We start from the raw sequence: 17,116 nt of genomic DNA on the forward strand, positions 1-17,116 counted from the left end.
CTGAGCCATTTCCAACATGACTCTCACATAAACACTGTGAAGATAAATTTCAGTTTTGAACTTTTGGAACATATTACAACTTAATGCTAAACAAACGAGATACTAGACAGAAGTTGCTTTTAAATCAAACTCAGACGTTTAATTTAACTGGATCTCAGGATTTTAGAGATTTATTTTAAAAAGTCAGATAATAGTTCTTTATAGAAACTTTACATAGCATTTGGTCTGGATTATTTTGCACTTATCCCAACCTTTTAATAAATTTTGATCACAAATTCATTATATATATTTTTGGTTAGAGTATGTGTGTGTTCATAGAACTCCTGAAGTAAACAGATTTCTATGTACTACAAATAATTAATGATGCAAAATTTCGCCCCTTGTGCTTCATGCAAAGTGTTATTTATTTTTTCTAATCCACAAGTTGTGAAATGAATGCTACATCGTAAATGCATTTATGTCGATATTGTACGCGTATGTTGCATGCATTTCGCATAGTTATTGTGCTTGCTTCAAGGAAAGTAGTAACAAATCTCTTCGAACATACTTTCACGTCCCACAGATACAGATATGTCCAGTGCAGTTAATCTGAACGAATGCTCCATGGCCTGAGAAGTATGTGAAACTTTGAATTTTCAACAATTTAAACATTTCTAAAGAGCAAGTGGAACAGCATCTACTAATAAACCTCAACTTCATATTGTGATTTTGTACTACATTTTCAAATATATTACTAAAGAACTTGTGACTCGTTGGTATACCTTCGTAATAGTTTAAAATAGTCACCTCAATAAACCACAGATACCAAATATGACAGTTGGAATGACATCAAATACCCAAGAAAAAAATAAAGTTGCAGTCCCTTTTAATAATCTTTTTATTTTAAGAATATATAAAATACGCTCTTAATTGCAAATATGTGTAATCTTATTATTAGGCACTGGTATTTTAAACTCGTGATAGTGTAAAATAACTTGCCGGCTACGTCACCTTAGCGGTTTATAATTATGAAATATTGCTTAAAACATAGTGAACGTTACTATATACGGGAAACACAAAAATGTGCGAAAAACAATGATCCTGTGTACAAAATGTATCACACGTTGCTTTCGAGCTCTGGTGCGTGTAGGAAAACAGCTAAAAGGTTTGAATGAGTGTTTGCGAGCTCTCCGGGCGAGCAGTCCGCCAAATCGCGCCTTAACAGTTGGCTTCCTAGGTAATCTTACTCCAGTTTTTTTTTTGAACCGTATGTTATAAAATGTTAACTGCAGTGGATCGGCGAGACTACTGATTTGTATGCAGTTTTAATAAACACGCAAACGGTACACTAGAATATTCCACATTACTGGGTAATTGAAAAAAAAAATAGTACAGTTAACAACCGCTTTATAATAGAGGGGAGAAAATGATTTACTCAATGCCATCTTTCGAATGCCCCCTGTTGGACTAGTGAAACATGATTTAATAGGGGATTTTTATATTTTAACTATTCTTTCAAACAGAAAATATTAAAACAGAGTAATTTATTATTGAGAAAATATACTTTATATTTTCTCTACGAATGTTTTCTGTATAATATGCATCGACACAGTACTCTACTCCAACAGTGTATATTATAAACTGCCTGTATTTCACCCAAAACCGCTGTCAGATGGTTCGGGCCAAGGGTTACAGGAAGTTGTAGCAGCTGCCATGTTTAGCTGCTTTGTTGTAGATTTCTTGTAGGTTTCCTGCAGGTTTTTTTAAGTGTTGCAATGGAACCGAGTTGGAGTACATTTTTATTTCAGGTAAGTGGGCTACCCTGGGCAAAACAATTTAACTGTTTAAGCGAGGTGCGAATCGAAGAACGGTGCGATTCTACGGGACCAGTTCGTTTTATAAAGAGGTTTTAATCTTAGATAAATCTATCCAGGCAAAACAATGGTAGCGAGCTAGCTGCTACATCAGTCCAAGACTTCCAGCTGTGAGGTATGGCTGGCTAGGAAAAACCGCTTGGAAAAAAAATCTGGGCGCTTACAACAGCGAAGTTTCTTAGCTCTCGAAATAATGGTAGTTTAATGCACTCGCCGGCTATGAGGATTGAAAACCACTGGTTAAATAAAGATGCTGGTGATGGTTTATTGTATGGATGGGGGGATCTGGCCAACTAAACATAAAAGATAAGTCGTCGCCACCATCAGCGCCAGCCACACGGTGTGTGCCCACAGCTCGCTGCTGCTGCTTTTTCTTTCCCAAAACGTCCATTTTAATATCGTTGAATAGACCGACCTGTGTGAAACAGCAATTCTCCAATTCAAAAAAATCATTAAAAATCAGTACAGCGATTCTAGAAAAGTAAGCGGGCGTGCACTCCTGTATTTTTTTTTTTTTTTTTACACCTTTCTCTATTTTTATAAGATTTCATTCTGAAATGTGATTTCTGGGCTTAGGAGCAAACTTGGTTAGTGAGAGTGATCTGGGTGGCGGCATTTGTGCAGGCTGAGGCCCCGGCCGCGGGGCAGCGCTTCGGGATACAAAGTGAAGTTGCTCATCATGGCTACCGGCCGTATGCAACTCGGGGAGGTTTTTTTTCCCTCCCTCTTTGAGCCCAGTGAAAAGGCGTGACATTTTACCTCAGGTTAACTTTTTTTTTTGTTTTACGGAGGCTCGGCCGTATATCATACAAAATGACTGGGGTCTGGTTTAACCTTTAACGCCGAGTGGCAGAGCCGTCCATTTAAGGGCGGTAAATCGCATTTTAATTGTTTTATTTTGTTCTAGTTTTGACTGTAGAACAGGGCTAACCGGGTGGTGGAAATGCTAAGTTGCCCGGTTTGTTTAGTGATTTGCGTGGGTCTTTGAGCGCCTTTTCCCTCCCCCCCCCCTGCACCTCCCTTAAATCTTTCCATTTATTGCTTTATTTTACGTCTGCGGCCTGTTTGTGTCCCTGAAACTTTCTTAAATAGTAATGGCCGTTATTTTAAGCTGGATAATTAAATTCGGCTCGCGTCTGGTATAAATGTTAGTCGCCCATTAAAATTCCTTCTCCGGTTTGAGAAAGTCCAAAAAAAAAGCGAGTCGTTCCTGAAAGTGAGTCACAGATACAGCTCTGACTCACTGGACTTGTCAGGAACACATTTGCAACCGATAGATCTTAAAGAAGTTGCATTTTTTTCTGGAATATTTCTGTATATTAATGATGCTGGGTAGACGGCGTTTTATGGGACACGGCAAAGCTATTCCTTGCCGTGGTATGCTATTGAAACAGTAATATGTATTAAACTTCTATAAGTACATAAAGAACATGAATCATCTTTAGAACACACTGTACAAGTTTGCAATCAGATACTCAGTGTTGTCTAGACTAAATGTGGGCTGAGGATGAAGTTTTATTGCCCTGGACTGACTAGGATGAAGTCCTGTTTTTTTTTTACCCCATGTCAGGTTCCTGTGTGAAGAATCTGATTTATTCTATCAAACCCAGTTATCCCCTTGGTGAGGCAGAAGTAGAGACAAAACTACTTTTTAATTTAATTTCCTATAAATGTGGAGTACTTTCAGTGCTGGAATATTTAAGAATTTTGTTTCTGTTGTTTTTTAAACTTCCTGTTATAACATTTCATATTAAGTCAGAGCAAATTACAGAGTATTTGGAATGGTGAAAGTTAAATTTAATCTTTTTGGATTTTTTTTTTCTAGCATGGAAATTGATCCTATTGTGGGAGAAAGTTATATTACGTTTTTGTTTACTCTGAAATGTGTTGGGATTGTGCATTTTCAGTAATGTGTCGTAAAAACTAAGCCCATTAATACTTTTATTAGATTTTGTTCTTTGCCGTGTGGGAGTGTGTGGCACTCGTTGAGGAGGGGAGGTGTTGGCCCCATGTGGTGGCCTTGGAGCAGAGCGGGTGGAGGAGAACCCCTGCCAGTAGCAGCCATAGTCTCCCCACCTTGTGTTTATTCGGCGCGAGTCAGTTCGGGGCTCAGGTGCACAGTGAGATGGTCCTCAGTCAGTCTTGCATTGACCGCATTGGCGCATTTAGGACTGTGGTGAGGTGCACGTAATTGGACACCGTGTTTCTGAATCATGTTTGAGCACTGCATGTGTCCCCCCCTCCCACCGGCCTCCAACATGAGGCTGTGTGACACAGGGTGTCACTTGTTCTGTGTCCCTCACCTGGAACATGGAGCTGTTATTGAGCCTCTCAGACATCACTGATTCATGGGAGTGAGGGGAGGGGGGGGGGGGGGGTCCTGTTTTTTCCAGATGAAGTTTGGAGCTCAGTGCAATCATTGTGCCATGTGGTTTGGTTCTTTGATGAGTTTACCGTCCCCTCCATTATATCAACATGCTACGCTTAAAGTTAAGCTCATAAATTTCAGTGTAGGGTTTGCAGAAGATCCAGGATGTTCACTCATGTCTCTAATCAGGCATAGTCCACTTTCTAGTGGTGTTACAAACCCGACTCAACTTTAGTAGATGGGGGGCCTGGCTGTTGGGGTGACCAGATTTCCTTCCAGTCCCTTTGATGAAAGCAGCCCATCAAGCCGCCCACCTTATTCCAGATCACAAGTAATACGATGAACGCAAATCCGCAACCTGGAGGTTACTGATTTCGTGTTCTTCAGTGGAGGGTAGCGGGCAGGGGAAGCCACAGTTATATTCCATAGCAAGGTACTTAATTTGTATTGCTCTTGTGGTAGTATTTATGTGTTTTAAAAAAAAAAAAAAATTTTTTTTTTTTTTTAAATGTTTTGTTTTAATTAGCATCCAGTGGGCACTAAAAGTACTTGGCACCAGGCAAGCTCAGGAATGGCCACCATGTCCCTGCTCCTGTAGAGATGTCAGTTGCGCGCTCTCATGACTCATCCCACTCGTGTCTCAGCTCTGACTAAGCCCCGCCCTCTTTTTTTTTTTTTTTAACCCACTGAGGGTTTTGGCAGTGTGCCTGCATCGTAGCTGGCCCTTTCATTACCTCCACTCCGAGTCATCGCGGGCACGTGCTGCGGAATGGGTGAAAACGTGGTTTCGAGGGCTTTGTGAAGGCATGTGTGGTCTCTGACTCAAAGGTGGGGGTGGGGGGGGGGCTGGAATTTTTGGCGCTTCTGCAATGTTATGAAATGGTCTTCCGGTTTTGCTTTTGCAGTTGCGCAAGACCCAGCATGGATCCTGGGCCTAAAGGGGTCATTCCATACGCTGGTGTCATTTCTCCTGGGGTATTACTCTGTGCACTGTGTGATGGGGGGAGAGTCTTTAAGGTTTATCGTCAAGTGGCATACTTCTGAAGTTTTGAACCCCCCCCCCCCCCAAGTGTTAGTTTTCCAGGATCTGTGTTCTTTGCTGTGGTGACCCTCGGGGTCAGACTAGATTTGCATCATAGTTGTCCAGGCACTCCCCCTCCTCTATATACACACACACACACACACACACACATATATGGGCTTATAGATACGTGTATCCGAACCCTAATAACATGACTAGAAACTGCAGCTAACTTGACAATCTGATCTGGATCCTAAATATGTCGGTAAACGGTCGAGGTTTGGGGGATGCCGACCCGCCTGTGGTGAGCCTGAGGAAGGAACCTCCCCTCGCCCCCATATGAATGGTGCGTCCTAATCGGCGAGGACGCTCTCACAAAGCTGCACCCCCCACACGGGGCTTTAAGTGCCTTGCTGCCTGGATTTTTGTCCCCCACAATGGAGCAGATAGCATAAGGGATAGAATTTGGAATTCACCCCCCCCCCCTTCTTTCACCCTGTTCCTTGTTCTGCTGCAATGCTTGGATGGATGGCTGAGCCTGAAAGCAAGGGGTCAGATTCGGTGTGCCCCCCATATTTGGCCTGTTAGCAGTGAGAGACATTTTTTTAAGCCCCCAAAATGTCAGTAAAGCAAGAGGACTCTCCCCGTGGACGACTGGCGAATCAGGACTCTTCTCAATTTGACCATCTTGCTGCACTCTTGATCTTATCTTGGCTCTCTCTGCTAAACCAAAATCTTCCACGGTCACAATCTATTTTTCTCTGTCTCTTTCATAAGGAGGCTAATTTATGAAACTGCATTTCCTAGAAGTATATCAGCCTTTTGTTTTGAGAGAATTCCACAGAGCCAGCATTTTTTCCCCTTCCTCAGGGAGGAAATGACATCACCAGTGTTTTGAAACCACTTCTTTCAGAGGTGTTTATGCGGGGCTGTTGTTGATTCCTGCAAATTGGTGTCGTCTTGCTTTTGCCCTTTTGGATGGAAGCCCCGTTTTTGCCAGGCCTGTAGTTCCTTTCAGCTCGATCTTGGCTGGCGTCCAGGACGAGGGCCCGAGGGCCCGAATGCTTCCTAGACATCCATCGAGATGGATGTTCTCCCAAGTTCACCGAGCCGGCCTGTGAGCCAAGACCGTGTCACACGAGTCTGTCTCAGGTTTCCTAAAAAACCCACGTGAAATCTGCGAAAAACAAGTCTCAAAGGGGTTTATTTTTAGTTGCTTCGTAGGATACGTGCCGCGAGTGCTGGCGTTGCCTTTCGCTCGTTGTTGCGCTTCGGGAGGTAGGGTTACCGCGACTCAAAGGGCTTGGGTTTGAGGCAGTGCTTATTTTGGGAGTGTGCGGTGAGTCAGTGTTAAGGTTACAGCCACAGCACAAGCAGCCCTGAGCAAAGATCGACATGCGATCAGGCTTGTGTCAGCGCCGCTTGTGAGGAGAAACTGCATTTGTGAGGGACGAATTAAGTTGCAGAAGGTTCTTTTTTTTTTTTTTTCCTCCTCAGACAAGTTTTGCAGAATTTATGCTGTGTGCGCGTGCGTGCATGAGCCACACAGGGATTCTCTATCAGAGTGCCAACGTCTGTGAAAGAGAATATTCCTCTTGGCTCTGACTAGCCTGCAAAGATAGCAATTTTTCTCTCAAAATATTTACATCTTATTGAGGCATGAGGCTGGTTGGCTTCTCCACCAAACACAGTGAGAGGTCATTAGTGGTTCAAAACCCCCCCCCCCCCCCCCCCCCCGAGGCCAGTCGTTTTGTGGCAGAAGGAAGTACTGAAAATGCCGGCACATCTCAAAGCCTTGCGGTGCTTTGACTGCATGGATGTCAAGTGTCTGGTGACCTTTGTTACTTCTATCTCATTCCTTTGTTGCGTGTGAAGTACAGGTGGGATGTTACTGGGAAGAGGCAGAGAGAATCATTTTAATACTTAACAGTGCTAGGTTTCATTTTAATCCTCTGTGTGTGTGTGTGTGTGTGTGTGTGTGTGAGAGAGAGAGAGAGACTGCAAGTGGACACGGCTCTTGCTGAGGCAATGAGTTGACAGTCTGCAGGGCTGACTTTGCTGCACGTTTCCGGTCAGGGGGTGCTTGTAAACACCTTTGTGTCACAGGGGGTGTCTGGGGAAACTGAGTTGGTTTCCTGCGAGCTCACGCTGAGTCAGGCTACCGTGTCCTGATGCTGCCAAACTGGCTGGTTGCCTCTCACGCCTCGCATGAAGCCAGCCTGCCGCGACCGGACCGTCCTGATGGGCTTATTGGTGCGTACGTGTGCTGGGATGTCATGCTCCACTGCTAGCCTCTCGCTAAAGGTCAAGTCGACCCCATTGCTGTGGACAGTCATTTTTACACTAAACCCTTTTAGATCCTCGACTGGCAGTCAGCCGTTCTTTGTACGCAGATCTGTGAAGCGGTAGTAAGTCCAGGTTTCAGCATGTCCAACGGTGGTCAGACATTTGCGAATGTCCTGTGTGGTTCCTTCAAAGCAGGAGCTTTGAGCTGTGCTAACTGCTGAGCTGTGCTAAACGCAGTGTTGGGGCTAGTCTCGCCTGGTTAGGCAGCCGGTGAATTTCAAGCATCTGGTTGGACACTCTCGCTAATGTGCCATTTCTTGGGAGGACTCCGTCTTCATTTAGACGATGTGGGTGATTTTCATAATGAATCAGTTTCTTCTTTCGAGAGCTGTGGTCTGTGTCTGTCCCTTCTGTCTCTCAGGAGGGCTTTGTTTCGTGTGGGTTTTTTTCTTTTCTCTGATTGATCACATATGTGAGCCCTTAAACTCATTATTAGGTTACCACGGGAGAGACGGTGACTGACTTGGTGTGTTTGACCTCCATATGAGTTCTTAGCCAGATGGATATTTCTTCTGGTGGTTTGTGATCTCTCATAAGCTTGAGATAAAGGGTTCAGATGGTCGGGTTCGGCTAGCAGTGTCAGAATTGCGTAAGAGACCCGCCGTGTCGATGTATTGTCTAAGAGCTGCGTCCACTGTTGTAAAAGCAGCCAGCGCTCACGTCCCCCGGGTGTTGCTCTTGTCTCTCTGCCGCCCCCCAGCAGGCCAACGAGGCTCTGCACCACCAGCACCAGGTGGCTCAAAACAGCCTTCTCCCTCTTCTCAACTCCGGTGCCGACCCGCCGGACCAGAAGCCCGTGCTGCCCATCCCCCTGGACCAGAAGCCTCCAGTCAGCATCGCCGAACTGCTGAAGGACAACGTGGCCAGCGGGACTGGGGGCGGGGCTCACGTGGGTCCTGTCGCAGTGGTGAAGAAGGAACCCAAGAGCAAGACGCCGTTCATCTGCGGATACTGTAACAAGGCCTTCCGAGATAGCTACCACCTTCGGCGTCATGAGTCCTGCCACACGGGCGTCAAGATGGTGTCACGGCCCAAGAAGGTGCAGACCGCGCCCACCATGGTGCCCCTGGTGTCCACAGTGTCCCGCGAGGGCGCTGCCAATTCTTCCTACATCTCCACAATCGCCGGCATCCTCACCACGGCCACCACCTCCTCTTCGTCCGCCTCGGCCGGCCCCGGCATCATGTCCGCCGCCGCCCTGTCTGGCGTGCCGCAGCAGAGTGCCCCGAAGAAGCCGCCGAAGCCGGTGAAGAAGAACCACGGTTGCGACATGTGCGGCAAGGCCTTCCGTGACGTCTACCACCTGAACCGCCACAAGCTGTCACACTCCGACGAGAAGCCCTTCGAGTGCCCCATCTGCCAGCAGCGCTTCAAGCGGAAGGACCGCATGACGTACCACGTGCGCTCGCACGACGGCGACGTCAACAAGCCGTACGTCTGCTCCGTGTGTGGGAAGGGCTTCTCCAGGTGCGTGCCCGCTGCCGGCCTCGTCTGCCTCGTTAGGTCAAACGCGTGTCAGACTTCTCGATCTCGCCAAGCGGCCCTCGTACCCTCAGCCCCCCCCTTCCCCAAGTCTTTGGGGGTGGGGTGGGTGGGGGAGGGGCGCTTAACATTCTTCTCAAATTTGATGGCACAGTTTCGGTTACGTTATACATTGATTGGCTGTGTAGCCCATGGCCGCCGAGGCGCCATAGCAGATACAGCGAGGAGAGGAGTGGGCCGGGAGCGTGAGCCAGTGCGGTCTGCGCTTTGAGAATCCCGTCCCCTGCTGAACGTATCTCTTGTGCATATTTGACTGCAATGAAGCCTGAAACAGTCCCACAATTCAGACAGATTGATGTTTAAAGTTAGACCTTTAATATGCTCTGAAATAGTGCAGCAGTGAAGCTCCCCAAGAAGCAAGGTGATACTTCTCTGCTTCATACTCATCATCCTTCTCCATGTTTTCCCCCATGATACTGTAGAAAAGTGACATTTGTCAGCATGTATGACATTTGAAGCATTTTCATTTGGTCGCTTTTAATCCTAAACATGCCCGCCTTTCTGACAAATGTGTGGGTGCTGCTCAGATGCCCCACCCTACAATTGACCACCTGCTTTGGGACAGCAACACAGCTCCCCACCCATGTGACCTCAGCCAGGCACCTTGTCTGATGCAGAGTGGTCATGAGCATCACAACACCGGCCTTGATTTGTAATAATCATACTAATAAATAGGTAAACGATGGCTTTGGATTTAAAGGAACATGTTCACCGGTCTGCTGAATTGTGGGAACTTTAGTGGAAGTACAGGGTTTGGCTCCTACATGCCTGCGTAGAGTTCTGAACCCTGGAAAACTGCTTGAGTGACACTTGTGACTTGGACTGAGAGTTGGAATGAGGTAGTGTGTGAATGAGCGAGTGATCGAGGGAGTGAATGAATGAGTGAGTGGATGGCATGAATGAAGCAGTTGTCTCCTGTCCTAGTAGTGTTGATCTGGCACCTCCCCACCCCCACCCTCACCCCCCACCCGTCTCCTTCAGGCCGGATCATCTCAGCTGTCATGTGAAGCACGTTCATTCTACAGAAAGACCCTTCAGATGCCAAGTAACGGTAAGACGACGCGTTCGGTGGTCCGGTTTGTGTTGCCATATGATGGCTCTTGCGCAATGTGTTCATATCTATGTAGAGTGTGATCTAGGCTCGTGGGACCTTTACCTACACAAAAATGTTCAGAGGGCAAAAAGAAAAATAACCAATCAGATTGTAGAGGAGGTGGGTCCAAGCCACTACAGGCGGTGGGACCAGCCAATCCAATGTCTTGGTCCCCAAGCAGTAGCTAAGTCTAAATGGGTTAAACTGTAAGCAAGATCAGCTAATTCACCACCCCTTGATGTGGGGCAGAAAGAGCTTAAGAAGCAGTCTGAAGTCTGAACAAAGAAGCTTCTCTTTGGAGTCTTTGTCACTAGCAAATCTCCTGCTGGAAACAGTTGAGATTCATTTTTGTAAGCAGAAAATATCTGGTAACGCTCAGTACCTAAAGTTAGGCTTAGTTCATAGTGTGGTTTCATCTCACCCTTTAATGTGTGGAGTTATCCGCCTAAACCGTGGTTTAACCACCCGTCGTTCTGTCTGCGGTGCGGCTGAGGGGAAGGTGGCGGCCACTGAGCTAAACCGAGGTTTGAAGCCCCTCCCCCGGCTCGCCGCGTATGGTCAGGCGTAGCGATTGCATTGGCCCGCCGTTTTAACACCTCTCTCCCGTCCGCGTCGCAGGCCTGCACGGCTGCGTTCGCCACCAAAGACCGCCTGCGCTCTCACATGATCCGGCACGAGGGCAAGGTCACATGCAACGTCTGCGGCAAGATGCTGAGCGCCGCCTACATCACCAGCCACCTGAAGACGCACGGCCAGACCGGCTTCAACGTCTCCTGTAACAAAGGTATTTCGCCGAGGCGTGCCCCCATCCCACTCTAAGGGGGGGGGGGGGTAAGGTCGTCAGCCCCCCGCTCGATCTAGCGCCTTTTTTCTATTAGCCCTTCCCGATCGTGTGCGTGGCCGAGGAAATCGGCTTATATGTGATATCTGGACAAACTGCAGAGCAGAGCTGTTGCCATCCCAGCTGTCAGGCAGTGACACAGTGACACACGTGACACAGTGACACACGTGTCTTATGATGGGAGTCCTCATCTCCTGAGTCTGAGGAATGCCGGACGCTGCTGTCGCTGGCCCACTCTGACAGGATGCTGAGTCAGTCCAGCGGGAATGTTGAGTCAGTGCTACCCCCCGACCAGCTGCTGACTGGGGCACCAGCTCAAAGGTGATTGGGCCCTTTCCCGATTCAGAACGTATCATTGGCTAATGTTAAAGTTGGCCCCACATGCAACCCACCTTAAAATAAATAAATAAATCTTAGAAAACCCCAGTGAGCCACCATTTCTACATATCACAGTGCCAAAGCGATGTGGTTCTCTCTCATTCTACTCTCACCTAGCCCTGCCCACACATTCTGCTTTAACACGACTATCAAAGCCACAGTGACTCACCTGTGGTGATATCTGTTGAACGTACCAGATGCTGTAGAACCATCAGATGGCCTACTGAGCTGGGTCACAGGGAACCTGACCCAGGCAGCGCAGGCCACTAGGCTGAGGTGCTCCCTGGACAGGATGCCAGTCCTTTGCAGGGCACGTGTGTAATTGTACTCTTTAGACAAACTAGAGATTCCAATTAGCATGATTGCATAGAAAGATACTGAAACCTTAGTCAGCATTTATGTCTCTGGAGCAAATGGCTGTGAGGAGAGAGAACAGCTTTTAGGCTTCTGTTCCAGGCATGTCTGTGAATGGCCGTTCAGCCAGCCTGTCTGCCCATATCTCTAGCGTGATGCCTCATTTGCCGGGGGTGCAGAAATTTGCCCCGCCCCTTGGCTTTCTCTGTAATTCATCCACGTTTGTATCCCAATAGAAGCTGTCGGCAGCTGGCAGATAAATTTGGGCTGCTCCAAAGGTAATGAACGAGTGTGTCTCCATGTTTCCCGACGCGTGTGGGGGAAACATTGCACAACACTGAAGGATGCTGGGAAATGGCAGAAGTGAGGTTTTAGGTGTTGCACCAAACGATTGTGTCACTTTTCCCAGAAGGAATGTGAAGATGCAGGTTTAAAACCATGTTTTTTTTTACACTCTACAGTTACCTGCCACTGCAAGATTGTGGGGGGGGGGGGGGGGGGTAACCTGACACCTTTGACTTCCATATGAAGTACATGAGTAATCCAATGACTATATGCTTCCTGTCATTTCATGATGCATGACTTCCCCTCGTTTGTAAACTTGGGCTTCCCCCACTGCAACATCTTTTTGAGTGTAGTCATCCGAATAGGAAGGATGACCTAGCGGAAACGACGCCGGCCCCTTCCTCCTGCCCCTCCTCCTCCTCTCCAGGCTCCCTCTGTTAATGGACGGCACGGCTCTCGAGCACGCCCGTGTTTGTGTTCCTTTTAGAAGAAAACCTTGTGAGGAAGGTCTGTCTCCTTGCCAAGGAGCACACTGATTTGGCACGATTCAGCCTGGTTTGGCACGGACGACTCTGACAGGGCTTCTGCGAGATGCTAATTGGCAAGATACCTCCTCACAGAGCAGATGACGCCTTTTGATTAGTCTGTCTAATAGCTAAATTAAAGTGGCCTCTATTATCCCAAAAGATTCTGTTTGTGGCTTGGAGGAGCTTTTGTTTGTTTGAAATGCTAACTCCCCACCCCCGGCCCCCCCTGTTGAGCAAGGCCCTTCTGGTTTAGCTTTGAGTCCAACAGCTAAGTTGCAAGGCCTCAGTCGTGCGATCCAGAAGTAAATCTATATGCTGGCTTCTACTTGTGGTCAGTGCCTGAGCCAGTGTCTGCACAGTGATTGAAGGCATTTTGCAATTCAGTATAGTAAAATATGGCTAGTCTTTTTAGTCTTTTTTTATTATTATTTTGATGGCATTATATAGTTCTTTAATTAGGGTGTTTTTGCGGCGGCCTTTAAAGGCGAGGATTGATTTAGGTTCACTATAACTCACCTGCTGAGGTATGTTGGTACTGCGGGTCTGTCACCTTGGAGTGTCATTCCCCCTCGGGCTTATTTGTGAGCTGTGGCGTTGGTAGTTTTATCATTTACTGTCCTTTTGAGGGCGTCGTTCTTGGTCCAAGCTGCCCCCTGCTGTTTCCATCCATTCGAAATGGACGAGAGCATAAAGCTTGGGCATCCGCCACACTGTGGAAGATAGATGAGTCGTGATGGTCCTACCTGCAAGCATCTAGAGGCTTCGAGGGGTGCTTGAGAGGGGTCTGTCATTCGGGTGTGTCATTCATTCCCCTCCAGCCTCCCATGAGATGTGGGGGGGGCCCACCACCTATAACCCTGTGTGTCTGTTTCTGAATAGGCCTAGGAGACTGGAAATGGAGCTCATCAGGGCCAGCAAAAGGTAATACTGTGGCTGAATGTGAAAGCCCAGGCTGAGCACCCTCAGCCGTGGGCACACTGGCGATCCAGTGCAGCGGCAAACCTGCACAGTAGCCTCGATTGCGGAGTGTGAGGCTCACACATCCCTTTAATGGCCTGCCTGCTGAAAGCCCTGTGTAGTTCATCGCTTTCATGCACTTAGCCGTGAGGAACGTGTTCTGGCTTCAACGCAGTGAGGCGTGTTCACTCTGTGTGTGTCTCTCTCATCCAGATTCGAACGATGTGTGCAACTCTGCAGCGGCCACGCCTGTCACAGACTCGGCGGCCATCAGCACGGCGATGAACCGCGGCAATGCCAGCAACCCCGTCACCATCGCGGCGCAGATGAACATCGCCACCAACACTGTCAACATCACGTCGCCAATGAACCTGCAGCACCCGGTGACCATCACGGCTCCGGTCAACATCGCCTCGGTCAACATCCCCGCCACCACGCCCATGAACATCGCCCACCCGGTAGCCATCACCACGCCAATGCCCATGAACATCACCACCCCCCTCAACATCGCCATGAGATCCATGGAGAGCATGCCTTTTCTGTCCCAAGTCTTGCCTTCTTCCCCTCCCTGGTAAACCCCCACTTCCCCAAGTCATCCACACCCACTCCCCTAACTCTCTTACCTAAGAAAACACTCCTTCCCTTCTCTACCCCCCCCCCACCCCCCCCCAACAGGGCTTCCCATTTCAGCCCATATAGTAAAGTTTTACTCTGCTGGAAGTAACTTAGGAATCTGCATTTTTCTGGCCTGGCTGCGTGAACAAGAGTTTCAGTGTGAGCAGTAGGAGATCCAGTTAGGAGTTATGGTAGACATCAGCAGCCCCCCCCCCCTTTCTCTCTCATCCCACCCTCTTAATTCTCATAGACACACCTGACCCCCCCCTGAGTTCCCTCTGTGAAGTAATGAAATTACACTGTTAATGAGCAGTGTGTTATGACACAGATGGGGGCAGGTGGGTTTTGCATGTAAGGCTGTGCTCTTGAGTACGGAAGAGCCTTGCGTCGCTGGGGTGGGAGTTGGTAGAAAAGATGAGCAGCAACAGTGTGTTGCAGGTGTTAATGTTTCAAAGTTCTCTTACAGAGTGGTGGGTTTTAGTGTTTTTGTTTTTTGTTTTATAGCCTGCTAAACAGTATTTAATAGTTTTACATATTTTAAGAAATATAGCAAAAGGGACAAAGGCTTCCGCTGGGAAGGGAAAATGTTTAAAATATCATGCATGGGGGGAAAAACTGTATTGAGGAAGAGAGGCGTGTCAGTCTCAGACTGTGCATTTGGAGCGGATGATGTTCATCCTCAGCGTCAACCAGCTCAACCTTGTTTGCTTTTCAGAATAATTCTCCATGGTCCCTTTTGACTAGTGGTGCCCAACCCTGGTACTGAAATGCTGGAATCCAGCAGGTTTTGGAATATGCTTTAAATTAGCGCCTCGCTGACTCCTGAAGTGCCAGCTAAGTTGGTTTATTTCCCAGTAATAACTTCAATGAAGCAATTAAGAGCTGAGGTGGAGTGAAAAGCAGCACACACGCTCCCCAGGGCTTTTGAGGGCCAGGTTTGGGCACTTCTGCTATTAGATTACTTTTTTTTTGCAGGTTTTTTTTTTTCCCTTGTTTTGGGATAGCTGGGAATGTGCTTCTTACGTGGAAATCGGTGGTTGCCAGCCATTTTATGGGAAATTGAAAGTTGTGTCTTGCACTAAACGCATATCCCATGTGTAATGTTCCGAAAACATCAGTATTATCAAAGATCAGATTTTAAGTGTTAGGTAATGAACCTTTTTTATGTAGATTTGGGGCCATCTAGTGGTCAGCAGATGCCATGCCGAGAAAGGTCCTGAAAATGTTCAAGTTTTATGATTATCATGTTGGTTAGTTTTTGTAGGGTTTTTAAATATACCCTTGATCTTATTACTCTTAAAGTTGAAGAACCTTAGTAAGAATCCTCCACTCAAGAATTCTGAGTGACCCAGCAGTCTGGTTTATGTAAACTATTAGTTTTTGTTTTACATGCATCCTAGATTTTTAATGTTACTTTGTAAATATTAATGCACCGTATTGTACTGGATTTTAACTCGAACATAAACTCCCTTCAGAGATCAGGGATCCACAAATCGATTTTTCTTTGTGGCCATCCATTGAGGAAATATGGTGAAAAAAGGACTATTTTTCGAGTTGCTTATTTCACATTCATAACTCAAACTGCCATCTTCAGGGTTCAGATGTACTCTTGCAGACCGGAACATGTGATAAGAAGGCTGAACGGGTGCCCTGACGGTTGCTTAGGGTTTTGTTGAGGTCGTGTGTGCGCCTTCCCAGAATCCTTTAGTGTCACCCCGGACATTTGATCTTGTCTTTACTGTGGACTTAAAAAAGCACTTGTAGGCCAATGAGCGTGCAGTGCGCAGGCCGAAAATGCCTCTTGTCTAAAGTAAGGCAGCATATATAGTCAGTATGTCATGTCTGTGAAGCCTGGCCTGCCGCCGTTTGTCATGGTTACAGATAGTCATTTGTGACCTACTGTAGTATTCCGTGCCAAGGTACGAGGCATGCGGCATTCACCACCTGGGATGAAAGACCAAATGCGCTGGACACCTATAATTTGCTCCCTAGCATTATGGGAACATCAAATCCATGTTGGTTAAACATTCAAAAAAAAAAAACAGTAATGAAATGACAAGGGAGATTAACATTGTGGAAAGAGAACACTAAATCAGCCCAGCATTAGTTGGGAAGGTGAAGTTAATGTGTGCAGTTGGTCGTCATTCACAGTGAAAAGATTTATGTGCCTGAATTACTTCCAAACATTTGCCACGCCGAGTAAATGCTGTGCGGTTATTGCTGACGGACATAAAGTGGATTATTAGTTTTGTGGAAGTGACCTTCACCCGCTCTGTCAAGTGCGAGACTTTATTTTAGCAAACCGAAGCTTTTTGTGAGTATGGAGAATGATCCACATTGCCATAATGAATATGAATTTCTAAGGCATTGTCTAGTTTTGTCAAGGAAAGATGCGAAACCATTGAGTGATGTTTGTCATTTAAGAAAAAAAATAACGGCTGGACTGATTTGTTTTATGCGCCGTTGGTTTCCTTTTTAAGTGCTTTTTATTTGAGTTGAACTAAAAGCTGTGGTTTATAATGTTTAACTGGGAATGGGGAAGAATTGATGGATTTGCTCTTTTACATATTACCAGTATGGATGGATTGGCAGGTTTAAAAACCCTGTGTAGGCTAATGAATGTATATCTTTGTATAAAACCATTTTAGTTTTGAGGACGTGGTAGTCATGATAGATATGTGCAAGACGAAAAAAAGTAAAATAACCTTTTATAAATCTTTTGTATTAGAACATTAACAATGGTAATTTTTGTATATATGAAGACTAGACTTTCTGAGTAGCAGAAAGGTAAAACATTCCTACATTTTTTTTAAATGTATGTCTGTCCAGAATAATTATGTAAACACATGCGCAATGTTTTATGTGCCTTTTATTTGGGTTGTCTGAATAAAAGAGAACTATAAAACATGATGGAGGGGGGGGGGTTGTCTGTGATT

At 46.6% G+C, this 17,116-nt stretch overlaps 1 protein-coding gene across 9 annotated transcripts; it reads left to right on the forward strand.

Moving 5' to 3' along the window:
- Positions 1 to 1,279: 1,279 nt before the first annotated feature.
- LOC111849882 (vascular endothelial zinc finger 1) lies at positions 1,280 to 17,090 on the forward strand. Of its 9 annotated transcripts, none has more exons than XM_023823168.2 (7): positions 1,280 to 1,787; positions 8,292 to 9,055; positions 10,112 to 10,181; positions 10,842 to 11,007; positions 12,033 to 12,074; positions 13,488 to 13,529; positions 13,779 to 17,090. In XM_023823168.2, the coding sequence occupies exons 1-7, from the start codon at positions 1,755 to 1,757 to the stop codon at positions 14,138 to 14,140; spliced, it is 1,479 nt and encodes a 492-aa protein (XP_023678936.2). In that variant the 5' UTR covers positions 1,280 to 1,754; the 3' UTR covers positions 14,141 to 17,090. The 9 variants fall into 9 exon arrangements, with proteins under 9 accessions (XP_023678936.2, XP_023678935.2, XP_023678940.2 ...); XM_023823167.2 differs by having other exon boundaries at positions 1,281 to 1,787; positions 8,289 to 9,055; XM_023823165.2 differs by lacking the exon at positions 1,280 to 1,787 and adding an exon at positions 6,985 to 7,495 and having other exon boundaries at positions 8,289 to 9,055.
- The last annotated feature ends 26 nt before the right edge of the window (positions 17,091 to 17,116 follow it).

The sequence above is a fragment of the Paramormyrops kingsleyae genome, chromosome 17 (assembly GCF_048594095.1).
Source record: "Paramormyrops kingsleyae isolate MSU_618 chromosome 17, PKINGS_0.4, whole genome shotgun sequence".
NCBI classification, from domain to species: Eukaryota; Metazoa; Chordata; class Actinopteri; order Osteoglossiformes; family Mormyridae; genus Paramormyrops; species Paramormyrops kingsleyae.

Coding starts and splice junctions, on each gene's coding strand:
- LOC111849882 (XM_023823165.2), top strand. CDS start 7,451: ATGAAGCCAGCCTGCCGCGACCGGACCGTCCTGATGGGCTTATTG. Junction 7,496..8,288: donor CCGTCCTGATGGGCTTATTG/GTGCGTACGTGT, acceptor GCCGCCCCCCAG/CAGGCCAACGAGGCTCTGCA. Junction 9,056..10,111: donor TGTGGGAAGGGCTTCTCCAG/GTGCGTGCCCGC, acceptor CGTCTCCTTCAG/GCCGGATCATCTCAGCTGTC.